Below are 26,849 nucleotides of genomic sequence, written 5' to 3'. Positions count from 1 at the left end.
ATCGATACATTCGACTCAACCCTCAATTTCACTCACACAATTTAACCGACCTCACTAAAGTGATTGCTGCTGCAGGTACACCGGATATTTCCCCTCTCTGAGGTCAGAAACTACAGTGATGCAAGATGTCCTAAATCAGGGTATTTTTAAATGGAGGCAAGCTGAGAAATATATCCCAGCCTGACTTTCAAATTGGATTTAAAATTTTACTTTTCCATGTTGACTTATTCTTCCATGCCATCAACATTTTCAGACTTTGACCATTTGTTGAAACCCTAAAGCCAAAACAGTCTGCATCCATGGTCCTCCAATATCTAAACATCTCAGAAGATTGGGGGTTCGTATCATGCCGTAAACAGTTAGGGATTACTGATTGGCTGATTTCTGGTGGCAAACGCAAGTCAGTGGTGTCACTCACTTTTTTTTTTTTTGTGCAACTGTTAGGGCTGCATGTTGGGGCCCGGGGGTTCGCTTTAAGTCAAAGTGGAGGTTTCACAGAGACAAACGAAGAGGAGGAGTAACTGTGGGGCAGATGCAGGATAATTGAGGTAAATATAGGAAGAGATACAGTGTGCTTACAGGGTGAATATAAGATTGATACAGAGGAGGGAGGTAGTTATGAGGCTGGGTTACAAGGCTCATGAAAATAGTTACAATGCCCCGGGTGGGATAGACAGGATGGCAGGCAGATTAATAGATCAGAGGAGGTACTTACAAGGCATTAAAGTTACAGGGTAACGGGGCAGGAGGGGATATAGTAGTTATAAGGGACGAGACACAGCTTGGAGGGTCATTTTGGAGCCAAGGGCAAACTTTTTTTTACTTAACCAGGGATAATTACAAGGTTTCTGTGGGTGGAAGCTTTAGGGGGCATGAGGAAGAGGATTCTTTAAGGTGGTAGGTGGGGCATTAACACAGATTCAGGTGTCACTCAGGCACGTAAGACACCTGCCAGACGATGATGTGGCTCCGTTCAGCTTTGCGCAAAGCAGGTTTCATCTCGGAGGCCCCACCGCTCTCCCCTTCCTCTGTCTCTTCGTCCTCTCCATCCCCTGAGGAGAAAAGTACACAACAAACCATATTTAAAAAAAAAACAAAACAAAACAAAAAAACAAACTAGTCACACCATACAAAACGTTAATACTTAAAACTAGAAAATATATTTAAAACCAAACCTGACTCTGGACGGACTCCCATCAATATCTGCCTTCTGCGAAGTTTACCAAAGATTATTAAACTATGTTGCCCACAGAGCCACATTTCTTGAGAGCTTAGCTCATTATATGAAGCAATTCTCCTTATATTGAATAATTATAACGAGTGCTTGTTGTTATTTTGCATTCTCTCATAAATTTTAAGTAAGCAAACTTCAACAGTTTTGCTTTGAACACATTATCATTAGAGATGTTAATGATAGAAATAAATGAGAGGTCCTTTGGAATGTCACTAGCTGTTCCCAGAGATCACTCGTATTTCCACTTTTACTTTTTGTATGTAAATAATTGATTGCAGGTTGGTTTGACCTGATTGTTGGACTGGCTTCGACCCATAAGGCCTTATTTTAGTAGGCCTGGTTTAAATGTATCCAGCACACAACACAGAGTGGAGCGAAGAAAGCTGTGGGTGCTTTGGTAACTATCCCACAATGCACTGCTCTACTTACAGCTGAAAGTATCTACTATCAGTGCTAATAATTAGAAAGTGTCTGGTCCCTATCTAGTAAACTACTGCATATTCATCATACACAGAGCAGCGAGTGGATGAGGAAGGAGATGATTTGATGTTTGCAACCTTTGTTTACAGTATTCATTATTACATTATACATTATTCATTTCGTCTGATGTGCTCACGTCACACACTTAAAACTGATAGGTGTCTGCGGTGCAAGGTTAATGCTTAGGTGTGCAGGCTCACCTATGCGGAAGTCTATGTATCCCTCCCCTCCACTGAGCACCAGGACGTTGTGGACGCTCTGGGCTTCTGTCTCTGGGGGTGCTGTGGAGCCCTGTCCCTCTGATGGACTGTCCAGCACACTGCCGTTCAGGGTGGCCAGCACATTGCCTGAAGCACACACAAGAAAAAACATTTGGGTGAAAGCCATGAATATATATTCAGGAGTTTGGTCAGTTTTACATGTGCAACCTAATGCAAGTACTCTATAATAAATAAATAAATAAATAAAATGTATGAATTTTTCTTGAATCTTGAGATGCATGACTGTGAAAAGTTTTACAGATCGACTCGTGGTTTTCTTTTAGAATATACTGGATCCTGATTCAAAACACAGAACATGATCATCTATTGTTGTCAGCAGACAGAAAGACTTTTGGCCCACCGGGTACAGAAACGAAGAATTTCACAGCATCTCTGTGTCCGTGAAAACATAGTTGAGCCTGAGCCATTGAACAGTAGGGGATGAAGCTGCCACTGCTCTTCTCTGAACCGTCGTCGCTGTACACATGGATCACACCGCCAGAGGAGGTGGGAGACACTTTATTGGCTGAAGAAGAGGAAGTTCAACAGTGAGAGATTGACCAGCAAGAAATGTTTAGTAGGAAAACATAAGTGGCATGACACACAAAAAAAGATGACAAAAATGCAAAAATACCCATCAATGAACTAAAAATAAAATGTTTTGAGAGGAAGTTTAAAAAAAAAAAACAAAACAAAACATTTGCGGCAGCTGACGCACACTGCTTGCATGCAATGGATCTGCTACACAAAAATATCTCCCCTCCTCTCTGTCATTAACTTACAACGATAAACAGCATGCAAAGCAACCAATATGTAAAGGCACAATTCTGATATGAATTGTGCCTTTACATAAAAAAATCTACATAAAATCATCTCACACAGAATTGTTTTGGTGACCATCAACTACATTTTGACAGATACAGGGCGGACTAGCTCAGTGCTGAGTACAGTATGTGTCTTCACTGCACAAGCTTTTAGAGACGTGGCTGCTGCAGAAAACATCTGCACACATGGTTTTGTTTCAGGGAATACGAAGGTTTGACCAGGTGAAGATGGGAACGTAAAGATCACAGCAGCAGGAGGCCGGGAGCGCTCCCACTTACCCCTCAAACCCAGGAGCTGTCCCCGGTGAAGGACCACCGCTACAGGAGGCGGAGGATGTAGAAGAGGAGGAGGAGAGAAGAGGATAAAGAGGACAGTAATAATAGTTACAACCAAGACTGTGTGAAAGCGGTGAAACCTTCAAAGGGTAAGGAAGGAAAACAGACGGCAGAAAAAAGACGAGGGCTTCTTGGGGAAGGGTCAGAGGGGAGGGAGCTAAAGAAGAATTTGACCGGTTAGATCAGGCTGAGCTTTCAGATTTGATAAAACTTAGAAATGATCATGAAGTTAGTCTGTGAAGCATATGAGAAATATATGAATCTGTAAACTGTTTGGAGATTAAAAGAATGGCAAAGGTTTAGCTTTCCTGTCTTTAACTTGTCCTGTTACCGATGTTAAATTAATTATGCCAAAGGGTTGAAAGATGTAATTTTCCACTGACTGTAACTCAGTTAGAGAGACACACAAAGTAGCCTCCTTGGAAGAGGTAACACTGTCCCGAGAGAATTTAAAGACAAAACGGCTCAGGTGTCACTGCCCTAAATGTGTCAGATACTCATATCCCATTCCTGCTAATACACTGGTGCTGGATTATGTATTTACAGCAGGGCTGATGAACTAGTTTTGTGTTGAGCTTGTTTTAAGCTGTAAAAGTCAAACTCACTTTCTGTCAGAGGGATGGAGATGATCACACCGTTTCCAGTTCCGACCCAAAGCCGATTTCCACCAATCAATAGTGCTGTAATTCGCACGAAAGAGAATCCCAGCTTGCCAGTACCTATTAAAATCACAACCACAGTGAGTACAAAAAACATTTAATTAGAATAGTTGCATCAAGCCTCTCCTTCAGGAAAAGGAGTTCCCCTTGAACAAAATCTCACCCAGCATCTTGCTGACATAAGGCTCAATGTCCACATCCTGGAGATGCTGGTGTGTATGAGCATGATAGAGACGCAGGGTTGAGTCGAGCCGGATTGACACCCACACTCCATCACCTATCCACGCCAGCTGCCGTACCTGGCTCTCCCTTCGAGGGTGAGCATCAAAGGACTTCTACAGTGAGGAAAAACACACATTAAATTGTTGCACTGTAGGACAACATAAGTTGATTGCTAACCACGTATTCATAGCTCACCTCAATCTGCATGCTTTTGGGCTGGATGACGTGGATCTTGTTCTTGTATCCGCACCACACCTTATCGTGGACGACAGCCATGCAGCGAATGGAGTGATGAGGCCGACCGAGGTCCATTAAGTGGTAGTTGGACAAATCCCACTGGCCGTCTGTGGACAGAAACACACACACAGATCGTTCTTGCATTTCTGTCTAAACAAAACATATGAAAAGATTTGCTCTGCTGATAAATTAAGCTGTGGCACAACCCTAAAGAATTGAATGTATGTCACAAACCTAGAAACACTTTTCGCCTGTGAAAACATGTTTTGGATAACAGAGATAGAGGTGGCTGACTAACTGTCGACCTGACTAAAATGTTGGTGTGTAGGAGCCCCGTTGAGATATTTAAAATGCTGCATACCCTCTGATCGATGGAAAATGGCGAGGGTCCCGTCGGCAAGGGCAACTAGCACACGGCCTTTTACATGCCTGTAATTAGAGAAAAAACAAAGATGGTTGGCACGGCAGAAAAACCATCAAATTCATTCCTGATCCTGAATTCAGTACATGGCCAGCAGTTACAGAGGAATGATCTGTCAACCACACTTACACTAGACTGAGCACGGAGTCTTTCAGCTTGATGGAGTGGAGGCACTTCTTCCAGTTGCCAACAGCTGAGTGGACATAGAGCCTTGAAGGAACACAGAGCCACGTTACTGCCTGCAGAGCTTACGTGACATTAATGTGTGTACGTAGGCGGAAGACACAAGCGGCCGTTTGGGGTGTATCTGCGATTTTTCCAGCGTGTGATTGGACTTTTCTTCAGAGAAACAGGAAATCGCTCCTATGATTCATTAGCTCAGTAAAAGTTTTCTTAATTTTTTTCTTAATGTTTTCTTAAAGTTTATTATCTCAATTTATACTTTCAAGTCTCCTTAAATACAACACAACGGTATTTCTTTTTAAATCAAGGATTCTTTTCAGAGGAAAACAGAGCTTACAGTAGAATATGCATTAGAGTGCGGCTACCATGTGATTGACAGACTGCACCACACACAGCGACCTGCCAGAGAAAGTACAGTGCAGATCAAACCCGCTCCTCACTCCTCTTTGGCTCCACCTTCTCCAAATACGCTTTAGAAAGACCAATATGATGATGGCCAATTTACACATTGGTGGCTTCAGATTGGCAGTTCAAAAACCAATCTTGTTTAAGGACAACTCGTGTCCTGAAGAGTGAGCCCTTCAGTTGAGATGCTCACCAGCCATTTTGTGCTCCAAGCCACATGGTGGGGGCCATGCTTGTGTAGTTTTTGGCCTCTTCGCTTCCATCCTCTGACTCTGGAGGCTGAGAGGTTTCCTCTTTGGACTGGCCTGCATTTCTGTGAAGGGAGATGATAAATGGTGTTTTTGAGTAATAATAATTCCTTACATGAAGTAGTCGTATAGGCACTTCTCACCTGTCAGAGGAGTCTGCTTGACGGGGCTGGGGATCGGTGAAGACGTGCTCAGTAAAAGGTCCTGGAGGTCCAGATCCCATTTCTGTGTGATTGGCTGTTGGCTCAGAAACCTCAGTGGCTTCTGTAGCTTCTTCGGCTGACTGTGCTGGGTGAATCTTTGCATTCATAGGGGGAGCAGCAGGGGCTAAAGCAAGACGACAATGCAATCAGAATCAGACGTATGGCCCAGTTCTCGCCTGTCTATGACAGCAGTAAATAGAAATAGCTGCAGGAGTGCCTATGATCTGCTGACCTTGACCTTTGTCCATTATAGGGGTATCAGTGCGTGAGGAGCAGTTGCTACGGGCAACGCTACAGTTGGTGGCACAGCCGACGAGAGTGATACCAGCCAACATACCCTCCACGCCACCAGTGTCCTCGCCTCCTCCTGCGCTACCATCTCCTGGATCCAGCACGATCTCTCCTGCTGGATAGTCACTCTCGCTGGCAGCTGAACTCGACCACACAACAAAAAAAAGCCAACAAGAATTAAACAACTAGAAGCACAAAAAAAACTAACCACATGTCAAAATGGTGATCTCAGGCGCGCTTCCTGTCTTACCTGGCACGCTGGAGATGCAGAGCACATGGGCATTGCAGACGTTGAACTGGTCAACCAGTGAGCCTGGCTGGTTGGCGTCGATGATAACCACCTTGCTGGCAGAGTGGGTGCTGGTGAGTATCCACACTCGACTGCTCATGGCGTCTGTTTCTTGGAGCTCCTTTGACTGGGAAAAGAAGAGGAAAGACCGTATTCATCAGACCACAATGACAGCTAACTAAAAATGGACAAACATGGCTCATCCGTAGTTTCATGAGCCAAATACTTAAGAAGTTGGAAACTGCATCAGTGATGACAGTAAAATCATCAGTCTACCTTCCTCTTCTCTGGGGAGTTGTGGCTGCTCCTCTTCTCAGCGCCGTCCTCCTCAGCATGTAGGGGATCGCTGCTGCCTGGCAGCGCTTTGGCTGGTACTGACTCCTGGCTGCAGGCCCTCCATCCTGTCAGATCCACTCCTGCTGCACACCACAACTGCAAGCACGCACAAAAAATTTCAACAAAAGTTGGCAGCCCTGTCTCTTTGGTTCATGTCTTTGGACGATGCCTCATTCAAATCTAGTCTAAGATGTTGTCCACTGCCTGGAGTCTCCTTCAACCAACCTTCAGCTTATTCCAACTATCCCCCAAAGCGATGACTGATCAACTCATTTGCTCGTTTTGCTTCTGTGCACGTTGTTGTCCAGGCTCCAAACAATTAACGCCACAAACACATCGAATACTACAGAGGAGTGAGTATTTTCCTCTTTCAGTCTCACCTTCCTGTTGGGGTCCTTTTCTACGAGAGGCCGACAGTACACTGGGACGGGAACATTCTTCATCCGGTTGTCCTCTTTTTCATTGGTGGTCTAAAAGCAGAGGTAATAATTGGTCAGGAGACAAGTGAAGTGATGATTTATTATCTGGTTCCATCAGCATATCTCCAATGTTACTGGACACTGATGAAAACGAAGAACATTCAGTCTTGGGTATGTACCGTATATATGTACAGTACATATACTGCAGGCAAGAAAGGAAAACTCCACTTATGTCACTGATCTGTGTTGTGCTCCCAAAGTCACTTACTGAAGCACAGCCCTGTGTAGAGGTTTTCTCCAAAGCTTTTATTGCTCCAGTGCATTACTGTTTGACTGGGCCATAAAAATGTGACTTTTTGCAGTTAAACCTGATTGTAGCTTCTCTGAAAATCCTGATGCATTGTAATGTCAACAGAAATAAGAAAAATACATTTGACTGCAAAAGTAGTAAAGAATGCTGAGGTGTATTTACATATCCAATTAAAAGAAGTTTACAGCTTTTTGCTTGAGATATTCCATCTGATGTTGGCCAATGAGCTGAGAGCGACACATACGTGACAGGACCAATTTTCACCCAACAAATTACAGTCCTTTGTGAAGTGTTTTAGAGTGGATTTTTCCTTTAGGAGCGGCACCAAAGTTAAAACAGGACTTAGTAAGAGTTGACAATGTGAATGTAGGGCAGGTTGAGACAGACAGAGGTTAAAGGTTAAAAGGTTGAAAAAAAAAAAAAAAAATCATCAGAGTGAGAGAGGAAACCAGTTGTAATCGACTCCACAGAGGCAGGAGTTTATTTGACAGATGTAGTTGTTGAGTGCCTGTGTGTCTTTTTATTTGTGTATGTCTGTGTTGTATGACACATGGGGATGCTGACTCATATCATGCCTAAAATGAACAAGCTCCCATCAGTTTTCATGCATTTTTAGAGTCCACTCATGGTGAACTTGTAGTTGATATAAAAGTCTGCACATAGAGCTCCTAACATGTCGTTTGCAGCGGACACAAAATGTTGCCATAATTGATCTGGATATGTATTCTATCTAGGTATGAATTAACCGCTGACATCTAGGGGTTAGGGTTTTAGGAGGAAGATTAAAAGGAGAAGGACTGTAAATGTGCATGCTGGCACTCTGTCGGTCTCACTTGCCTGTTGTCTCTTCAGCGGGCTGTCCTGAGCGCTGTCCGTCTGACCACCAGTCTGTGGGAGACCAGAGTTAGAGCCACCTGCCTACCAATACCCTCTGCCCTCCGTCCGTTCAGCTGCCAGCCCCAGAGTCTCTCAAAGTCTATTTAGTCATGTTATTATGTTTGACACCAAAGTGGTAAAGACTGATGGTTCTTAACAACATTAACGTGGGTAATATTGTGCTATTAGTGACTACGTGCCATAAAAGACCAGAAGCAGCATTGACCTTTTCCAACTAAAACATTATGTCTGGGCAGATATACATATCTTATTCTATTATGCTGTAAAACAGACTTTTTCATCATCATTGTCAGCATCAGTGAGCTATAAAAATCTATTAAATGGCTCACTGGAGCACAAAATCACAGTAGATAGTATTTCTGAACAAAATAGACTATTTCCTCCTGTGAGAGTAGACTCATGTCAGGACATTACAGAGCCCTAAAAAATAAATGCAACAATATATTTGGGGATTGTTTTAAGGAATTTGTGAGCTTTTAAAACATGAGAAATAAATATATATCCAATCTGCTGTCAAAGCAAACAACACAGAATTATTCTTGCATCTTTCAGCCAAACAGAAATCAAGTCTTCTGAACAACTTTTATCTGTTCATTCATTACGGTACAAAAATCAACAGCTCTTTTTTCATGCTATCCTTGTTAGCTGCTAATCAATGAATTTCTGTTTGGAAACAAAAAACTGTTTAAATATTGTCACGGTTAAAATTGAAAGATGCACATATCTGTGTGGCCTTTTGTGATATGTTCCTTTAATTTCATCACTACAGAGTAGTGCAGAAATGAGCCACTAAGTTCATTATTCTTGGCCGAACAAAAGCAGGAGGCAGCATTAATCCGCAGCAGAGAGGAGAGCTGACTCACAGTCAGTTGTCATCTCAGTACCTTCATGACGCCTGTGGAAATTTGGCAAATAAAAATCTCTTGTCTGTCTTGTTGCAGTTTAGAAATAGAAATAGTTCACAGAGGATGATCAGCTGTTACTTGACAGAGCTGATGTGTAATCCTCTCCACTTTCACATTGTATGAATTCACCTTAAACCCAACATGCAGTAAGTGTCAGTAAGAGTTTTTGGTTACCAAATGAGGTTCAGAAATAATTTGGCTGTATATACAACACCAGTTTGCAAATGTCAAGTATCAAGTTTCTAGATGTGTGAAAGAGATTTTGGCTCAAACTTCAGGGACAGCATTTGTGCACATGACTTGCGAACCGTTTCTGAGCAGTTGAAAGTTCAACTTTACAGTCAGTATAAAGGATGAGTGCTGAGCATCACACAATGTTTCTATTCAGATATGTAGACATGTTTTTATGCAGCCACACGCATTTTTATTTAGACATCTCATCTCAATTTTAAAATGTCACTATCTACTTTTCAGAGACTTGAAAAGGTGGTTTATTGGCTCATATTTGAGCTGATTTGATGCCATAAACTTCCCCTCCCTGACTGCCAGTGACTCAGATCAGTGAGTCAAACTACAGGTGTGTTATTCTCTGGGGGCCTTTGTTGTGGACAGTATGAGGACGTCCAGAGGGGGTTTCTGACCAGGTGGGATTGTTGGTCACTGTGTGTATGTGTACCTGTTTGAGGCGAGATGGCACACTCCAGCCACAGGCCTGCATGATGCCGTCATCGCGCCGCATGTGCTCGCGAACCTGGCGGTACTGCTCCCGCCGCTGCTCTCGGCGGGCCAAAAGAGCCGAGTCACTGAGGAGAGACGCAACACCGTTACTGGCCAGTCTGAAAGCAACAAGGAGGGGAGGGAAGAGAAAAGCAAAGCGTTAGCAATCTGGCCAGCCAGAAGCAAAGTGGCAGAAAGAGACGAGAGGATGAAGAGGAGAGGAGGAAAATACAGCAACAGCATTGGTTAAACTGAGCTTTATTCTGGTGCCAGCCAAGCAGGTGTGTCACATCAGAGGATTTGTACTTGGCTACTTTTCATTTGTGCGAGAAAGAAATGAAATTTACTGTTTCTGCTGTACACACGAGTCCAGTGTGAGTGTTGTGTTGTATTTATGTGTCAAATTAACTTTCCTTTTGAATCTGTGCCATTTAATCAAACACTGCTTCCCAAACATGAGGGTAACATTAGTGTGTAATCATGTCAGTCACTATTATCAGCTATAAGGAACTTCTCAATGCACAGAAATCCATTCAGTCTAATAAATGTAGGAGAGAATGACACCACATTCACGTGCATTGACATGTTTACTGAATATTTTGCTCATTTGTTCAGGAAGAGATTTGTCTGAATGGACCGTTAAGGCACGAGCAACCAGCACGTCCATCTAAGCACACATCTGTATGTCTACTGCTGGAAAACCTGCTGGAGGCTTTCTGCTTTCTAAAGCTGCCAGAAGCAAGCAAGCGACCAGCTGTTCAGACCAAAGCGGAGTGGGGAGTGAATCAGGCGAGCTTTGGGTCAGTGTTAGGATGAGTTTAGTGAAGATGTGTAGATGTTTGCTGCTCACTCTTCAGGGAAAAACTCCAGCGTGCGGTTGGAGGTGGAGATCTGACACATGGTGTGGCTGCGTCGCTGAGAGAAGCCAGCTGGTGAGGGAGACTTGTAGTGGATGTTGACGCTGTGGTACGACCGCTTGACAGGCGGCGGGCTGGACGATGAGCTGAACAGGCGTGCAAAGCTGGTGGAGAGGGACAGAAACATAGAGGAGGCGCTTAATATCTGACTGTTTAGTTGGACCACATAATTCACGTGTTTTTCTTCTCTTTGCTTCTATAAATAAATTAGATAAAACCAGAATCTCACAACTGCCAGATTGTGGACTTCTTTTTCTCCTGGATGGGAGGACTCTCCCGGGATGCCCTATGGAGAAAGAGGCGAATGATTTGAATGATTTTCTTATGTAGTTCAGTACATGTTCACGCGATTTGTAAAAAAAAAAAAATCTAAAGTTTCAGCCTGGTAGACACTCTTCCCTGTGGCCACTTCATGTCTCGTCTAAAGCAGTGCCTTTGTTTTCTACCTGATCATTTCTGTCCACCGTACGGCCTCCTGCAGCTCCATCAGTCTTTCTTTGTACTGATTCCTCTCCATCAGCACACGTGCCATCTCCACCCGAGTGAACCGCCGCCGCTGTGTCATTGTCATGTCACCATCCTGCATAGGCGATGAAAACTGGGAACAAGAGAACACAGTTGCAGCTATTTCTTTAAAATAACGCACATTCTGAAAGTACGCATTTACAGGCACTAACAGCAGGAAACTGTTCATCACAGTAATGTTGATGAATGTTAATGAATGATAATGTTGTGCACACATACTTGTTTTTTTTTTTTTTTTTTTTATCCAATATCTATCCATCATTTTACTCACATCATCACCTCCTTCATCCTTGGAGTCACGAGATGCAAAGAGAGCCTCTGCCCTTAACCTGCAACGCAAAAGTACCAGTTACATGTGAGGAAACTGGGAGTGAGATTTAACATACACAGCAGGAGTAATTTAAGGACGTGTGCTATTATTATTATTATTATTGTTATTGTTATGCATGTTTATTGTCCACACATAATCCAGAAGAATAGAAAACCGGATTCCGAGCTCACGCAGTGTTGTTTTACCTCCTTTCCTTACCGCCTGAATTACAGTTTTTAAAGTGAGTTTTGCCCATTTTACATGAGCTGATTTATTGAAGGTTTGAAAATGTTTCACTTTTTTTGTTTAGTATTTTAAAGCTGTGTTTCATTAACTGTTTAATGTCCTGCATTTGTGCTGGCTGGTTTTTGTATAGAGAAAATGATGCTTTGGCTTTGTTCCTGTTCTTCTTGGGTGAGTCTTTTGTCATTGCAGCTCAAAAAAGCTTTGGGTACTCTGGATTTGCAAAAGAACTGGACTCCTGTCACTGAATCCTGTTTTTCCTCAGTATAGCTGTGTCAGAACTGAATGATGGAGAAAATTTTAGCTCGTGTGAGCTCTATAAATAAAATAGCTTAGCTTTGTCGCTGCATCTGTTGCTGTGCTGAATTCATTGGGTAGTCATGCAGGATCACTAAGGTATTCGTTAGTGGCAAAGCGCTGATACCTTTATATTGAGAGATAAAAATTATTGACCGTAATCTTTTTGTTGCTGAAAACAACATATTTACAGGGACATATTTTTATCTGACTAAATGTTTGTTTTCTTCACCTCTTGAGTTCTTCTTCCATCTCTTTGACTTTGGCATCCACCTTGTTCTTGGACTGCCTGACAGCTTCCAGCTCCTCCCTGAGCACTTCTTGCTCGCCTGACAACTCGTCCACTTTGGCAATAAGGTCATTTTTCACAATGTTGAGAGCATTTCTGTCAAGGTAAGCGAAGAAAATGGAGGAAGTGAGAAAAAAAAAAAAAACAGCTCCAGGAAAACTACTCGTTGGGATGTCGTTTCCACACAGTCCTTTGTGTGAGAACAGGCTGTACAGAAATATTTTGGAGGAAAGGCAAGAGGTGTGTTATCAGGATTAAGACTAACACTGACACACACTCATCCTTCTCTTTGTCTCTTACTTGGTCTCTAGGAGTTGTTTGTTCTCCGTCAGTAGGTTCTCCACCTCCTTACCCATCCCTGAAACAGTCAGTCACATTTTTGTTACTCATAACGTAACACATAAGCATAAATTGATCAGTCAATCAATCAATCCCATCACCTACAAGCAAAATACATTTTCCAGAGTTTCTGTGGCAGCATTGGCATTCAGAAAGTCAATGTGACAATTGATTAAAGTCATATTGCCAAGAAAGCTAAATGAGTTTAATGACAGATGAAAATGTTAATAATATTTTTTCAATGAGAGACAGAATCTGCTACAGCATCACTGGAAAAATGCTTAGGAAATTTTTCTGAACATTTATTCACCTCAAAATTTGGCATGCGTCATTCGAGGAAAATAATGCATTTCCACAAATGCACATACACGAATAATTCAGGGTTGATCCCTCAACCACTACAGTGTTAGACACTCTGCCTGTTCATCTTGTCGTCAAGTCTTGGTTACCTAAATTTTTGCCTGTAATTAACTGAACATTTTACATGGAAGCAGCTAGCATTGTGCAACATAAGCTGAGCAGCATACAAACTTCAAGCTGAATTTTCCAAAAAAAAAAAAAAAAAAAAAAAAAAAAGTTTAGATATGAGAATATGTCAAAAAAGCAAAGAGGTTCTTAGACATAAAGAGTCTGAAATGACAGAGGACTGGTGGTAGATCATTGGGAAAAGCTGAGTTAAAAAACTTGTGTTGAGGCTGCCAGACATGATCTGATTGGAGAGGTAGAAAAAAAGAAGTGCATGAGTTTAACTGGCAGATTAACAAACTAACGATAGCCAACTATCAGCTAAAATGAATATCCAGAGGTCAATCCTTGACTGTTTTCAGTAGAGTATTCTGAAGATACATTGTTTTTGATGTGTACATACAGTTTTTAAAGGTCCAACTAGTGCAGTCAATCTTTTCTATTGAGCTGGTGTTCACCACACAGCCTTGTTTTCCTCCAAGACAAGCACGCGCAGTATTTTTGTCATGTTTCAGAGTCTACGATGCCTCTAAACCATGAGACTATTCCCTTTTTTCCCAAGCTAAAGGGCATTTTCATTTTAATGTTATATTCTGTGCCATCAGCAGCAAAAAAAAAACATTTTATACAATGCCCTTCATAGGAAAACTTGATTGGGAATCTTTAGTTAAAATGTCTAACAGAGGTGCAACGGTGGTGCAAAATATAAATTTAAAGCTGCAAAAAAATAAGACACAAAGAAGCCACCAGAAGGGATGTGAAAGCTTGAGGCCAGGGATGACATAAAAAGCAAATGTGACCATGCGCACAGGCAAGGGGGGCGCCTTACCGAAGAAATCATCACGGACTGGAGGCAAAAGAAGAGAAAGGAGGAGGAGGAATAGAAGGAAAGATGAGAAACAACAGATTAGAGTAGATGTTGAAGAAGAAGAGACAGAAAGGGAAGAGAGACGAGAGAGGGTGCTTATAAGCATTTATAAATCTGGATTTGAGGAATAGCAGCAGTGCTTAAGGACGTGAAATAGAGGTGAAGAAGGGGGCGTGTTTCTGTTTCACTACGTGTGATTTATTCAAATATCAGATATATTTGAAAGTGAAACTGAATTTTTGAGAGCATAATATCAATGAAATGATGTACTTCCTACTAGCACATGCTCCTGGGCGGGACACAGCAGAGTGCTGTTTGTAAACCAATGAAATGTACTATAAGAGGAGAGCAGGGTTTATTTAATGAGAGAGGAAGGACTTGTAATATAATGTGTGGAAAATTTAAGGTATGCACACTGACATAGCATGTGGTAAACACTAAAGATTACAGCAACTTCACTGTGACTTCTAAGGAACAAGAACATTTGCATGAGTATGGACGAATGTGGCCATCCACTGTATCACCAAGCTTCTTGGTCAAGTTATAAATCAATTATTATGTTTCAATACTTGACACGAAAGCAACGTCACTTTGTGATTATTGCCTTCTCTTGGATGTTGAGTCCAGACAGGAGTCGAGTGAGGAAAAAGAAAAAGATACCAACCAATGCATGTTTAGATACACACCTGAGAACTCGCCTATGGGTGCCACCAGCAGAAGCACATAAGGGGAAAAAAAAAGGGTGAGAGGTTAACAGATGGACAAGAAGACGGGTCAGACCTCCGTTCCTATTTTGGCTACATAAGAATTCAGGGGTAGGTAAAACAAAAACCAAAGAACCCAAATTAGCAGAAAATAAGATAAGCAAATTTTCTTAGAATTAAACAAAATGTATGTTCCTAAAATTGAGAATTTGATATGTTTGAATGTTTGATATATGTTATATATATTTTTTTTTTACTGAATTTAAATTAAAATCTTGTACACTTGTAATAGCTTTTGTTAAATATCCCTCTGCCCCATAAAAAGGAGGATGGAAAAATAAATGAACCCGAAAGACAAATAAATCGTAAAAGTATCATTGCATGAAAGGCCTTTGGGGTTTGGGAATTGTATTTTCAGGATGACTGTGCAGTGACGCAGAGATGAGCTGCTGGCATGGAGTGTATTCCAGCTTCAGCCATGCAAGGTAAAAGGTCAGTCAGTGCATCACATGGAGCTGCTGCCCTGCAGTGACCCACAGCGAAAACAAATGCTGGCTTTGTGCAGTACATACATGCATCTGCCCTCATTCCCCTATGTTTGGGTTTATGTTTATGTTTACATTTATTTTCATTTTGGCATTTTGACTAATGGTTCAAATCTCAGGCTGCACATTCACCAGTACAAAGTTCACCTCAGGTCAAGGCTCCATTTTATTTTCAAGCATTTCCTTTGAAATAAAAATACTTACCATTACATAAAATAAAAAGAATTTCAACAATCTGTGACCAGCAAACAGCTCTCAGATGTGGATATTTACCAAAGATCCTACAGAAACAGCAGCAGTCCAGTTCATACCTAGCAGCTCGGCGCCTGCATCTACGTCTCCAATGATGTCTGACTTGGCGTCTTTGATCTCGTGATAGAGAGAATCGGTGTTGATGCCAAAGGCCTCGTTGACAATACCCTGAGAGGGGCTGCAATAAACATACAGTCATAATGTAAGAGTGGTGTCTATTTTTGCTGTATGTAATTCATTTATTATAATTAAGGCAGCACTGTAAATGCAGGAGCAACATATTTGAGATATTAAGCAACTTGCACTTCAAATTTGTTCTGAGAAACAGTCACAAGCCTCATTTTATTTGGTAAAGCAATTAAGATGGACAATGTTTGACTCCTGACTGATCCCAGGTCTGCTTTTAAACATACACACTAAAACACTATCCATTTTGTCAAGAGTAATGGCAAACAAAATGTTTTCCATGACAGATTATCTACTCTGTGCAGAATAAACACAGTGATATGATCAACAAATGGCCACTGGAGGTTTTGTTGTAAATAAAAACCTCAAATGTGCCAAAACACTGTTATGGTTGTTGAATCCAGTTTGCTTTTTTTTTTTTTTTTTTTTTTTTTCCTTAGTCTCAACGATACAGGGTTTTCTCTAAACATTGTTGACCTGCGCTGTGCATGCGACACAGCCACAGTGAAGAGGTACCTGTTTCCTCCTCCATATACACGGGGGTCTACACACATGTCCAGCTCTGGGGTAGAATCAATGATCTCCTGAAACTCAGACCACTCGTCGCTGCTGCCCATACCTGGAAAAACACCAGAATTACATTTTAACTGTGTAGTAAACCACAAAAACCTGGATGATGTTTTTGTTTTGAGCAACAATTGGGAGTCATCATCTCAGATGTAAAATCTTTCAATAGGAGTGCATTTTCCAACATCCCCTCACCGATGCTGACATTCCTAGTTTCCTGGGAAACTTGCACCTCCATATTCCGGCTGAGCCGCTTGGCACTTTTTCTATGATTCCCAGAACGCGTCGCCTCAAATTTGGAGTGTGGGAGGAAGCCGTCGTTGATGGGCGTGACGGTGGCAGAGGGGACGGAAGAGGTGGGTGTGTTGGACTTGCTTCCTGTGCTGCTTGGTGTGGCTGCCACTGAGTCAGACTCTGATCCATCCTCCTTGGTGCACAGCAGTGTATGAGACGGACACATAGGGGCAAGAAACAAACATCATTATATGAGCATCATATGGGTGAAGGCGGGAAACTATAACTCCTGCCTGACTGTTATTTCCAGCTCTTGGTGTTCACGGTAGTTATTTACTGCTTATCTCAGTTTTTGTGTTCAGTCCCATGTTTGCGTTACAGCTGCCTTTAGTTAATGTTTAAGAGATACTAAGCACAAACTCTATCATCATTTTTACATTGGAAAGTTTTGTTATTTGCACTCGTAAACTGTAATGCTAAATTTAGTTTGATTTGTTGTGATATCGGAAACAATTTGACAGAATGCGTGAGACCATTCAATACAAATAAATCTGCAGATTTTTTCTGCTTTTAAGTCAACATGTAGTTCTCATATATTTATGACTTTAAACCGATTTCATGGATGAGAGATTTATTGTTTCATTTGCCTAAAACATTTACTTCTGATTCCATGAAGCTCAATGAGAATGAAAGCTCACCAAAAGGATTTAAAAGACAATGTTGACTTTTTTTTTTTCTACATACGTATACACCGATCAGCCACAATATTATGACCACTGGCCTGGAATCTACACAATATCAGGTGGGCACAATGTAATGGCAGGTTGGTGTAGAGCACAATATGCTATCAAAGCTCATTAAGAGAGCAAAAAAAAAAAAACCAACAACAAAAAACCGCAAAACAAACTAGGACCACTTGGAAACAGGCTCAAACTTAATGTGCGACTATAAATTAAAACATGAGGACAAAGGGCAGAAGCTTCACAATCACAGTAACAGAATCACAATCACTCCCCTGCTTGCTTGAGTCAACACATACACCTATGAAATCTGGCTTTGAAGGGTAGATTTCCAACTAATGTGAATAAAATAGTTTCCTCCAGAGAGACACAAGCAGGCGTGGGAGGGGAGGTGGTCCATGTGGGTGTGGCTAGCAGGGCGGGGCAGCACTAAGGCTGGCCCATCCCCCTTCCACTGCCCAGGCTGAGGCTGTGGTCGTGGAGGACGACATGGCCGCTGTCTCTCCCACCTGGTAGGCGGAGCTGAAGGTAGACTGGCTGAGCTCGCTGACCTGCCAGATGTCTTTCCCGGGCATCATCCTAGCCCCCCCGAGACCCCCACGTACCATGACGTCACCGCTGGGGTACAGGCTCAACGATGGTGGGCGCTCTGCTTTGCTGCTGGCAGAAAAGGCACAGAGAGGTGGAGACTAATGTTAGTTACTCATCAATTATAGCTACTACATATTCATTTTCTCCAGGGCTGGAGTCCGTCCTGCAGCAGGACAGATTACTAGTAAAGAAAGAAACCACTTGAATAAGCTGATGGACTGTCACAGCGTGAAACAAATCACTTACACTGTCATTTAAAACTACTGCATCCATCATTACGTACAGAGAGTAAAAGTGTTTTATTCACTTTATTGTTGCAAGTTAGAGATGACTGATGCCTTCCAGTTAAAGCTGTATCCCTTCTCCCTTTATCTGAGTTTAACCTGGCTCTACTCAGACGCTGCAAAAGCTACAGCCAGCATTTCTAAGCCTCATGTATTAACACTACATGATATAAGTTGATTAATTTTGGTAAAAATACACAGCTATTTAGAGTCCTGTCCAAGAGCACTTAATGGCCTATGTGGTCAGTGCACAGTAACGAGACAGGAAACAGTTGTAGGTAAAAGAGAGGATAAAGCATGTGTTTTTAACAGCCGACTCCCACAATCAAACCCACCTCCTGATACTTAAATAATAAGTAATATGGAAATGTATAAAGCAAGACAAGCACTGGCATTTTCTGGGGCTAACTTAGAATAGCAATGAGATGCAAAATGGGCTCGCAGGGCATGCAGTCCAAAGCAGCAGGCCAAGCACATTCACCTCATGATCTATTTACTATGCAGGTAGATATACATAGCATGAATCCCAGAACTATAGGATCTAATTTAAATTCCTTAAATAAGCTATACAGGTAAGATTTCCTTGTATAGTTAACACTTACATGTGGCTTTTGGTTAAATGATGCCTGAATAAAACTGTCCAGTTACTAAATCCACATCTACATACATCTGACACTCAAAATATGAGACATGCTTTTGCTTTTTTTTTGCATGTCCATGTAATTACTTCTTCTAAGTGTAATGGTAACATCTTCCTTAGAAATATAAAAGCGGGACAAGGCTGACAGGCAAACTGATGAGCAGACAAAAGCACATGAGTGAGAGAGAGGAGAGGGTAGAGGGAGAAATGCAGAAAACATTGTTGCATTGACTGTTAAAACATTCCTCGTAAATTGTTATGAGAATGCAACATAACCGATGTCCTTGTGATCATAAAAAGCTGTACCAAGCATCACTATCTACATCAGGAATTACTTCAAACAAGGGGGGCGACGCATGGTAGAAAGGAAAAGGAGGCGTCTGCAACTCTGACTGACTTTAAGTCCAAGCAGGTCGGTTCAGGTAGGGAGGAGGTAGGACATTTGTGGGACCATGTTGGATTTACCTTTTCCTCCATGTGTGGCGTTGACTGCACAAACAGCAGCACAGAGAGCAAGCCAGCGAGACAGACAGACAGACAGACAGTGATTAGAGAAAGACAGGAGACAGGAACATGCAGAGACACATGAAACCACACAAACACACACGCACACCTTTACAAGTCGAGAAGAGTTTGAACGACAACTCTGCTGAAGATTGTTCTCGTCTTTGTCTCATTGGAAGTCATTCAGATAATAGGGATTTTACCAATACAGGCTTCACAGCAGGACTTCTTCTTTCAATACGTGATACATTATGTCAACTTAGCAGGGTTTTAATGAAACCCCCATCCCCAAGCAAAAGCCTCGCTCAAGTGGTTGATAAAGATTTGGAGGATGAGGAGAGTTTTCATTTGACATTGTAGCTAAATTAAGATTGAGCATACTTTGTGTAGTGTGGACATGTTGCATTAATCTGTGATTCAGCTACATCAGCGGCACCAGATGTCCCACTCTTCTTGCTACATGTTCATAAATATTCAGGCCTCACAGATTGGCCAAACACTGTGAGCTGGCAAAAAAAACACCCAAAATAATTTTTTCGAGTTGTTTCCCACAGGGCTCATGATGCTACTTTTCTTTTAGCATTTTCCCTCCCCTCCGTCAGTGGGATGTACCAGCTGTGCATTACAGCTCTTGACAAACAAAGGCTAGAGTCGCACAATGAGCATGTTGACACATGAAAAGCCCTAAAACAGTCAGAACAAAACTTGAAACATCGGCGACAAAGATAATGGGTGACAATAACTGAAATCCAAACAAAGATATACATAAACTTTAAACAGCCCCACCAACACACAAATAAAATCACTCACGTCCTTCCACAGCCGGGGCCTTCTGATTGGCTGTTGCTGCCCGTCTGCTGCAATTTGGACCGCTCGATGTGCTCAACATACGTCTGAATCATCTGTGATCATTGACAACAACAGAGAGAAAAGATGTAAGAGAAGAGGAGAAGGAGGAGAGTGATGGTCCTGGACAAGATCTAAGACGTCAGGGATTGGTGAGTAAACACATCACAGTTGAGAGGATTACAGTTATTTAATTATAAAATCTACAATTTACTAGATTTTAGATTACTCAAAAACATTTTGTGAGCCTTAGGGACAATCAGATTCTGGGAGCACAAAGGACAGATCTGTGACATTTTAGTTACTACAAAACATACACAAAAATTACAAATTGAAAATAGAATTTTAATGCCATTAATATGATTATAACAGGCATGCATGACTTGTGTGACCTTTATGAAATGTGAGTATAAAGCTGGCGGCCTGAGTGTTTGTTCTCACCTCAGTGTGGCGCTGGTGCAGAGCATTATACTCTTTCTTCATGTCCGATTCTCGCTCCTCCAACCGAGTGACTGAAACAGCCAGACAACATTTTACATTACACAGCAATTTGGAGAGTCGAGGCGTTATTTGGGTCTAAATCTACTGTGAAACCTTTGCAGAAAAACATCCCACGTCGAGGGTAGAGAATGAATAAGACATATTAGCCAAACACTGCATGTTTGTATTAATAGGTAAGTAAAAGAAAAATGAAAACAGGATTTTAGTTCAATTGTACCAATAGACTAAAAATCCAACAGTATCTTTACTTCCCTTCCTAATTTCCCCACCGAACTACAATGGAAATTTATTCTTGAGCTTTGATATTAACCTTTTTTTAAGTAAAAACTTTTTGAAGGACTATGAATTTATTCGTTGGAGATAACTGGTAAACCTAAAAAAAAAAAAAAAATGATGATAAAATGATGATAAATTTACCGTTTTTAGGATGAAACCCTGATCACTCAAGTCTGGTCTCAACAGCCAGATGTGTTTTACTGTGCAGTGTCTCAATCTGTCCACTCACTCTGGTCAGAGTAGTTCTTTGTCTTGAGCTCCAATTGTTTCCCTTGTAACTCCAGAAACTCCACCTGGATCTGGAGGTCCTTCTTCTCAGCTTCCAGTGCATCTTCAAATTCAATGAATTTCTGATGGACGACATATGATCACAAATTACAAACATGTTGTATACAATCAACCCTGATGCCTGATTTAGAAATGAATGGAAATATAGGAACTAATGAGGTGAAACACACACGCAGCTCTGTGAAATGCCTGTGTGACAGTGTAAACTTTACTCCTGTAACAGAGCAGCCAGGTCAGACAGAGAAGGCTGCCCACTTCCCTTTCACATTTTTTTCTAAAGCTGTTCACAATGACAACCTTTTTTTCAGCAAGTCCGAAAACTCTTAATACTCTAATCCTCTGCAGCAAGACCGTGGAACCACTAATATGCTGCACACACAAATAAAAATACTACAACGCGATGACTTCTGCGAATACAACAGCTAGTGTGGACATTTGAACAACTGAACAACTATGTAGGGGAACAATCCCTGAGGCCATGCTTGACATAATATCTGGAGAGGATTTGGGCAGAGAAATGTATAGATCTGAGGACCAACTGCAGCTGAAATACAACAGAAATGGGACTCTCTTTGCTCAAAGATTCAACAAAAGTACTGTTTTCAGAAAAAAACCCCACAATGTGGCTGAAAGTTAATATTCAGAATAAACAGCCTATATATTGTGTTGATTTTGCAGCTTCACTTTTAGTGGAATCCCTGAAAACCATGTTTATGCATCAAATAAACGGCCAGACAATACACACAGTCGTTTCTATGATTCATAAACTTCACTATTCATGTCTGCAGGACAGTTTGCTCTGTTTTCTCTTTTATGACTTTGATGACAGTTTTTTCTTTTACGACTGAAAATATATGATCTAAAAACAAATCACCCGTTATGTTGTACAGTATCAGACCACAGCGTCGCCGAATAATTTTCCTCACCCTGCTACCACCGACTGGGAGTACATTTTGTAGTGATGCCCTTCAAATATACTCTCATCAAATCCCAAATGCATGCATCCGACACCTCACCCCTACAATCTCAGGACTATTGGCCACGAGCACGTAGTCCTCAGGAAGTGTACAGTGGTGGGTAAAAAGCCTTACTGTGCATTCTCAGAGAGGGCATTCATTTTTGTAAACAAAACATTCCACAGCTTTAATGACACAGTACACAGATATATTAGCAGGGAAATTGTGTTATTCTGTGCGGTATGAATAATTGATAAAGTAAGCTCGTGATGATTGAGTGGTGCTAATATGCTTTCCTGACAAGTAGGTTTGGCTGTAATATTCACACACTTACAATATGTATAACCTGGAAATACCGTGAACCATGTGAACCGTGTGTGAACAGCATTAAAATAAGGCAGGAAGACAAATATAAGTGTAAAACTTTGCAGGAAACATGGTCAGTTTGGATATGTTTCAATATTGATTTTAGGAAAATGCTTTGTGACCCTGTTGAGTGAGTAGGCTGTGAGAGCAGTGTGGACTGAAGCTTTCCCTGAAGCTGTTTTCCTGTTCACTGACAAAAACAAACCAGATGAACAGAGACGGCGATTACAGATAAAGCAGAGGAAGAAGAAGACGCACAGAAGTGTGAAAGTGCTAAAGCAGCACAGTTACTGAGACAAAACAAAAGGCGTCATCACTGCGGAATAAGGAAGAAAACTGCTGCAATTATAATGATAATGATATAATAATAATGATGATTAATAAAATAGTGAAATTTGTTAACCAGGCATTAATAATTGTAACACTGCACAGGTTGCTGAGTCTACATGAGCAGAGAGGGAGCTGTTGGCTTTCTTGACCAGTAGCTGAGGCCTAATAACATTGTGATCTAGGACACGTTTTTGATTATCGCTCAGGATGTCTTTAGAGAGGGCGTGTTATTGTTTTCCTCTAGCTCTGAGATTCTCCCTCACCCTTCTCATTAGCCTCTGCCTCTGTCTGATCTGCCCTGTGCATTTGCTCACTCATAAAAACATCAGTCTTGTTTCTCTCCCGCTTGCCTCTGTTATGCTGCCTCTGCGCCTCATAAGCACAAATCAGGTTATAGTGCCAGGCTCCCTCAGCGTTCTCTGTGTGCTATTGATTTCCTATGACTCCCCACCCCTTGCACGTCATCCCATCCCCCATTGTAACCCTCTCAGTCTCATAGAAAAACCTCTCTCTCTCTCTCTCGCTCTGTTTATTTGTTGCATCCATATTAGTCACCTAATTTGAACAAAGGTGTGAATAAATTTATCTTGCCAGCTGCAAACATAACCAAGAAATAATCAAAAACAGAAACAAGGAATGAAAGAATGTAAGTGCATTAAAGAGTCTGAAATAGTTGAAAAAACATGTATATAGGCTTAAAATGACTAATTATGGGACTATTTATAACTTTGATTTCACTGGAAGCTGAAACTGTTTGCGCCTTATAAAACTACTCAGCAAGGAGCTTTATTGCAAACTACTCTGGAATCTGTGTACCTGAAAAACTTCCCAAAATAAATACAATCAACTTTTCCCCTTCACTTAGACTGAAAAATACAAAGAAAGGCGAGAAGGGATGTACTGTCAGGTTGCTATATGCTTTTATCATCATACCCCCTGTAAATAACCATAAACAGGGGAAAAAAATACCTGTTGGTATCTTCCATTTAAAACTATCTGTTGTGTATCAGGGGTTATATTTTCAGCATCCTTATCATATTATGATAAAGGATAGTTTTTTTCTACTGTGTAAATAATAATAAAAAAAAAAAGCTTAAACATGCTAACACTGAATATTAATGTGAACCAGCAAGTCCTCTCCCAATTAACGGCTTAACGTGAAAACAAATTAGATAACCGACATAGGGAGAAAACACAACAGGGGGGATAAGATGATGAAACAGGCTAAAAGCTGAGCTAAGCTGATACTACCAGAGCTGCCAGTGATATGCTGAGGCCTCTTTGGAAGGGAGCAGGATTAAAGTTGCTTTATGATCCCGCTGGATCCCACCGCTGCTGTGACACCAGGCAAAGAAAGACAGAGGGGGAAAAGGATTTGCCGGAGGTGGAGTTCAGCTGGTAACGTAATAGGTCCATATTAATGGACCTGTTTGTTGTTGTTGTTTTGTGTCCTTGGTATTGCTGTGTTTTCAAGTGTAAATGTTGTGCGTAGTTGACAATTCATGCTTACGGAACTTGGCTGACTGCCACTTTATCACCATATCATTTAGATATTATGCTCTTGCTCTGTGTTGGCACACTGCATGTGTAGGAACTCACATGTGAGGCTTCATCTAAAGACAGAGCACTGCAATTTAAGCTAATTTCTATGTTGCAGTTGTGGTAAGGACAGATGTGGGAGCATTAGTATGAGAAGTAAGTGTGACAGAAACACCTGTAAATGTAGAAATACCCATAACATCGCAGTGGAATTAGCCAACCACAGTAGCAGCACTTGTCCTAACTTTAGAAAAAGGTGCCAGGCTTTAATTCTAATATGTTTTGCGTCAGTTTTTATTAAACAGTGTCAGTATTTATTATAGGTAAATATAATGTTTTACTAATTACTTTACAAATCACAAGTATGTAATAATATGAGTAAACCCAGAAGTATTTACTCAACTGCAGGTAAAGAAACGTTGTCTTTATGTTAATGAATATTAATATTCATATTGTGAGCCTGTGATAGTAATTCGATGTTGACCTCATCCTTCCAGCTCAACTCACTGATCACTGTTTATTTTATGAAACAGCTGCATTTTGCAGGGCAAACTACTTTGCGCCTGTTTAAATGTTGGATATTTGAACAAATGTTGGTGGTACAATCATTCACAGAATATATGTCAGAGTTTTACTATAAAACCTCTGACACATATTTCCTGAGTGTTATTTTGGGGAGACGGTTGTTGTTTCAGCAGCTTGACTCCAGGCTGGAGGACACAGCCACTCATTTCAATGCATTGACGCTAAATATAAACTCTTTAGGCCGAAAGATGAGTCACATGTCTGCTGAAGCTTCTCCGCTCAGACGGCGGAGGAGGCAGCAGGAAGCTGGATGTGATCATGCGGGTGGAGGCCCGGACAGAGCCGGCGGGTACTCACCTCCTCCGCCTGCTTCCTCAGCGCCTTCTCCCGCTCGTACTGTGTGATGAGCTGCTCGTTGTCCTCCTTCAGCAGCTCCACCTCCACTTCGTGCTCCTGGTTCTCCGTCAGCACCGCGTCCAGGTTCTCCAGGACGTTCACCACCAGCGGCATCAGCTCCTTCACCACCTCCTCGTCGTAGCTGCGGATCAGCCGCTCGAACTCCCGGTAGATGGAGTTGGCCAGGCCCGACACCCGCTCCGACATGACGGATCCGGAGCCGTAGTCGTCCTGGTAGACCACCTCGTCTATCTGCAGCTCCATCATCTTGGAGCCGGCGTCTGTTTCCCAGATGAGGAGGCTGCGCTCAAAGTGTGTGTGTGTGTGTGTGTGTGTGTGTGTTTTCTCAGGCCTTTAAGGCGAGACTGTCAGGGTTTGGATCCACTCGGCGAAAAGAGAATGTGCATTCAATCAGTCTCTCCTCAAACAGAATGAAATAAATAAATGTAAAAAAAAGCGCTTAAGCCATTTTGCAGGCGCACAGATTCGCTGGTTTAAAGGCTGCTGTTGTTGTATGTACGTAACCTTGAGCTCGTTATATTTTGATGTAAAGAGCCCCCCACCCCTCCTCCTCCTCCTCCTCCACCAGCCCGCTGGATCGCCTCCAGTCGCGGCCCTGCTACTTCTTCCCCCCCGCACGGATCATCTGATCCCGGGAGCGGTGGATGTGCAGAGGGCCAGCCTGTGGATCGGCCCTCGCTGAGCCCATGCCGGGGAGCCAAACGCCTTCGTCGATGATATTGCACCTGCCGCTCAGCAGCCGCAGCCCCGGATCCCAGCCGATGCTGCCATTAGTGCCATTACTGAAAATAAATAGATGAATAAAATATCTCCGATCCGCCGCTGGGAGAGCGTCTCCTCCGTGCTGTGTCCGCTTCCAGCCGGCCGCCGATGCCGCTGACCGGGATCGGGCGGTGATGGTGATGTCTCCCAATGGGAGAGGCTGTCGCTGCTGCTCAGATGGAGGAGCCAGCTGACCGACTCTGGGTGACGTCACAGCGTCTGCAGCGAGCGAGCTCATCAGCGCGTGAAGCCAGACAGCAGAGGTTCGCTCAGAGATTTCACAATAAAACTGCAGAAGTGGCGATAAGGCTAAATGAATCCGCAGGCTCGGGCTTTTTCTTAATGCCAAACTAAAACGGCCTCATTTTCAATTATAGCCCTTTTAAAATTGTATCTGGCAAAAATGGGAGAGTGGCCTTCAACTTTCAGCTAAACACTGAAGGCCAGTGAAAAATATATCTTTGTTTCTTCTGGTGAAAAAAAATTATTCAACCACATAAGCATGACATGCAACTATTCCTACTGTGGGTATTTTGTGAAAAATCATTATATTATATATTATATCTAATCCCTAAAGTTTCAGAATTTTATTTGATGCTCAAAATATGTTCTCGTATGAACAGTTTCATGATTTCATAAAAAAAAAAAAAAAAAGGTCAGTAGGAAA

At 42.0% G+C, this 26,849-nt stretch overlaps 1 protein-coding gene across 2 annotated transcripts; it reads right to left on the bottom strand.

Moving 5' to 3' along the window:
* Nucleotides 1-418: 418 nt before the first annotated feature.
* mapk8ip3 (mitogen-activated protein kinase 8 interacting protein 3) lies at nucleotides 419-25,908 on the bottom strand. 2 transcript variants are annotated; one of them, XM_029507916.1, is made up of 33 exons: nucleotides 25,361-25,908; nucleotides 21,229-21,349; nucleotides 20,664-20,734; nucleotides 20,187-20,278; nucleotides 17,855-18,014; nucleotides 16,579-16,807; nucleotides 16,333-16,435; nucleotides 15,690-15,808; nucleotides 14,816-14,827; nucleotides 14,091-14,108; nucleotides 12,758-12,815; nucleotides 12,401-12,553; nucleotides 11,590-11,647; nucleotides 11,240-11,391; nucleotides 11,023-11,079; nucleotides 10,727-10,897; nucleotides 9,836-9,962; nucleotides 8,195-8,245; nucleotides 7,009-7,098; nucleotides 6,569-6,724; nucleotides 6,254-6,419; nucleotides 5,945-6,142; nucleotides 5,653-5,836; nucleotides 5,455-5,574; nucleotides 4,803-4,883; nucleotides 4,614-4,681; nucleotides 4,211-4,359; nucleotides 3,957-4,128; nucleotides 3,740-3,853; nucleotides 3,078-3,116; nucleotides 2,336-2,500; nucleotides 1,915-2,061; nucleotides 419-1,052 (listed from the first exon to the last, which is right to left on the bottom strand). In XM_029507916.1, exons 1-33 carry the CDS (start codon nucleotides 25,664-25,666, stop codon nucleotides 928-930), a joined length of 4,032 nt encoding a protein of 1,343 aa, XP_029363776.1. In that variant the 5' UTR covers nucleotides 25,667-25,908; the 3' UTR covers nucleotides 419-927. The 2 variants fall into 2 exon arrangements, with proteins under 2 accessions (XP_029363776.1, XP_029363775.1); XM_029507915.1 differs by lacking the exons at nucleotides 3,078-3,116; nucleotides 14,091-14,108 and having other exon boundaries at nucleotides 9,836-9,995; nucleotides 16,579-16,810; nucleotides 17,867-18,017.
* Nucleotides 25,909-26,849: the final 941 nt, after the last annotated feature.

Source organism: Echeneis naucrates, chromosome 8 (assembly GCF_900963305.1).
Source record: "Echeneis naucrates chromosome 8, fEcheNa1.1, whole genome shotgun sequence".
In the NCBI taxonomy this organism is placed as follows: Eukaryota; Metazoa; Chordata; class Actinopteri; order Carangiformes; family Echeneidae; genus Echeneis; species Echeneis naucrates.
The sequence above is the reverse complement of the archived record's forward strand: the minus strand, read 5'-3'. Positions and strand labels throughout refer to the sequence as shown.

What these genes read in the sequence shown, in the direction of transcription:
- mapk8ip3 (XM_029507916.1), bottom strand. Translation starts at nt 25,666, where the DNA reads ATGATGGAGCTGCAGATAGACGAGGTGGTCTACCAGGACGACTACGGC. An exon ending in ACTCCCCAGAGAAGAGGAAG is followed by an intron (nt 6,420 to 6,568) that starts GTAGACTGATGA and finishes TTCTTTTCCCAG; the next exon opens with TCAAAGGAGCTCCAAGAAAC. An exon ending in ATTCTTCGTTTCTGTACCCG is followed by an intron (nt 2,062 to 2,335) that starts GTGGGCCAAAAG and finishes TGTGTGCTTCAG; the next exon opens with GCAATGTGCTGGCCACCCTG.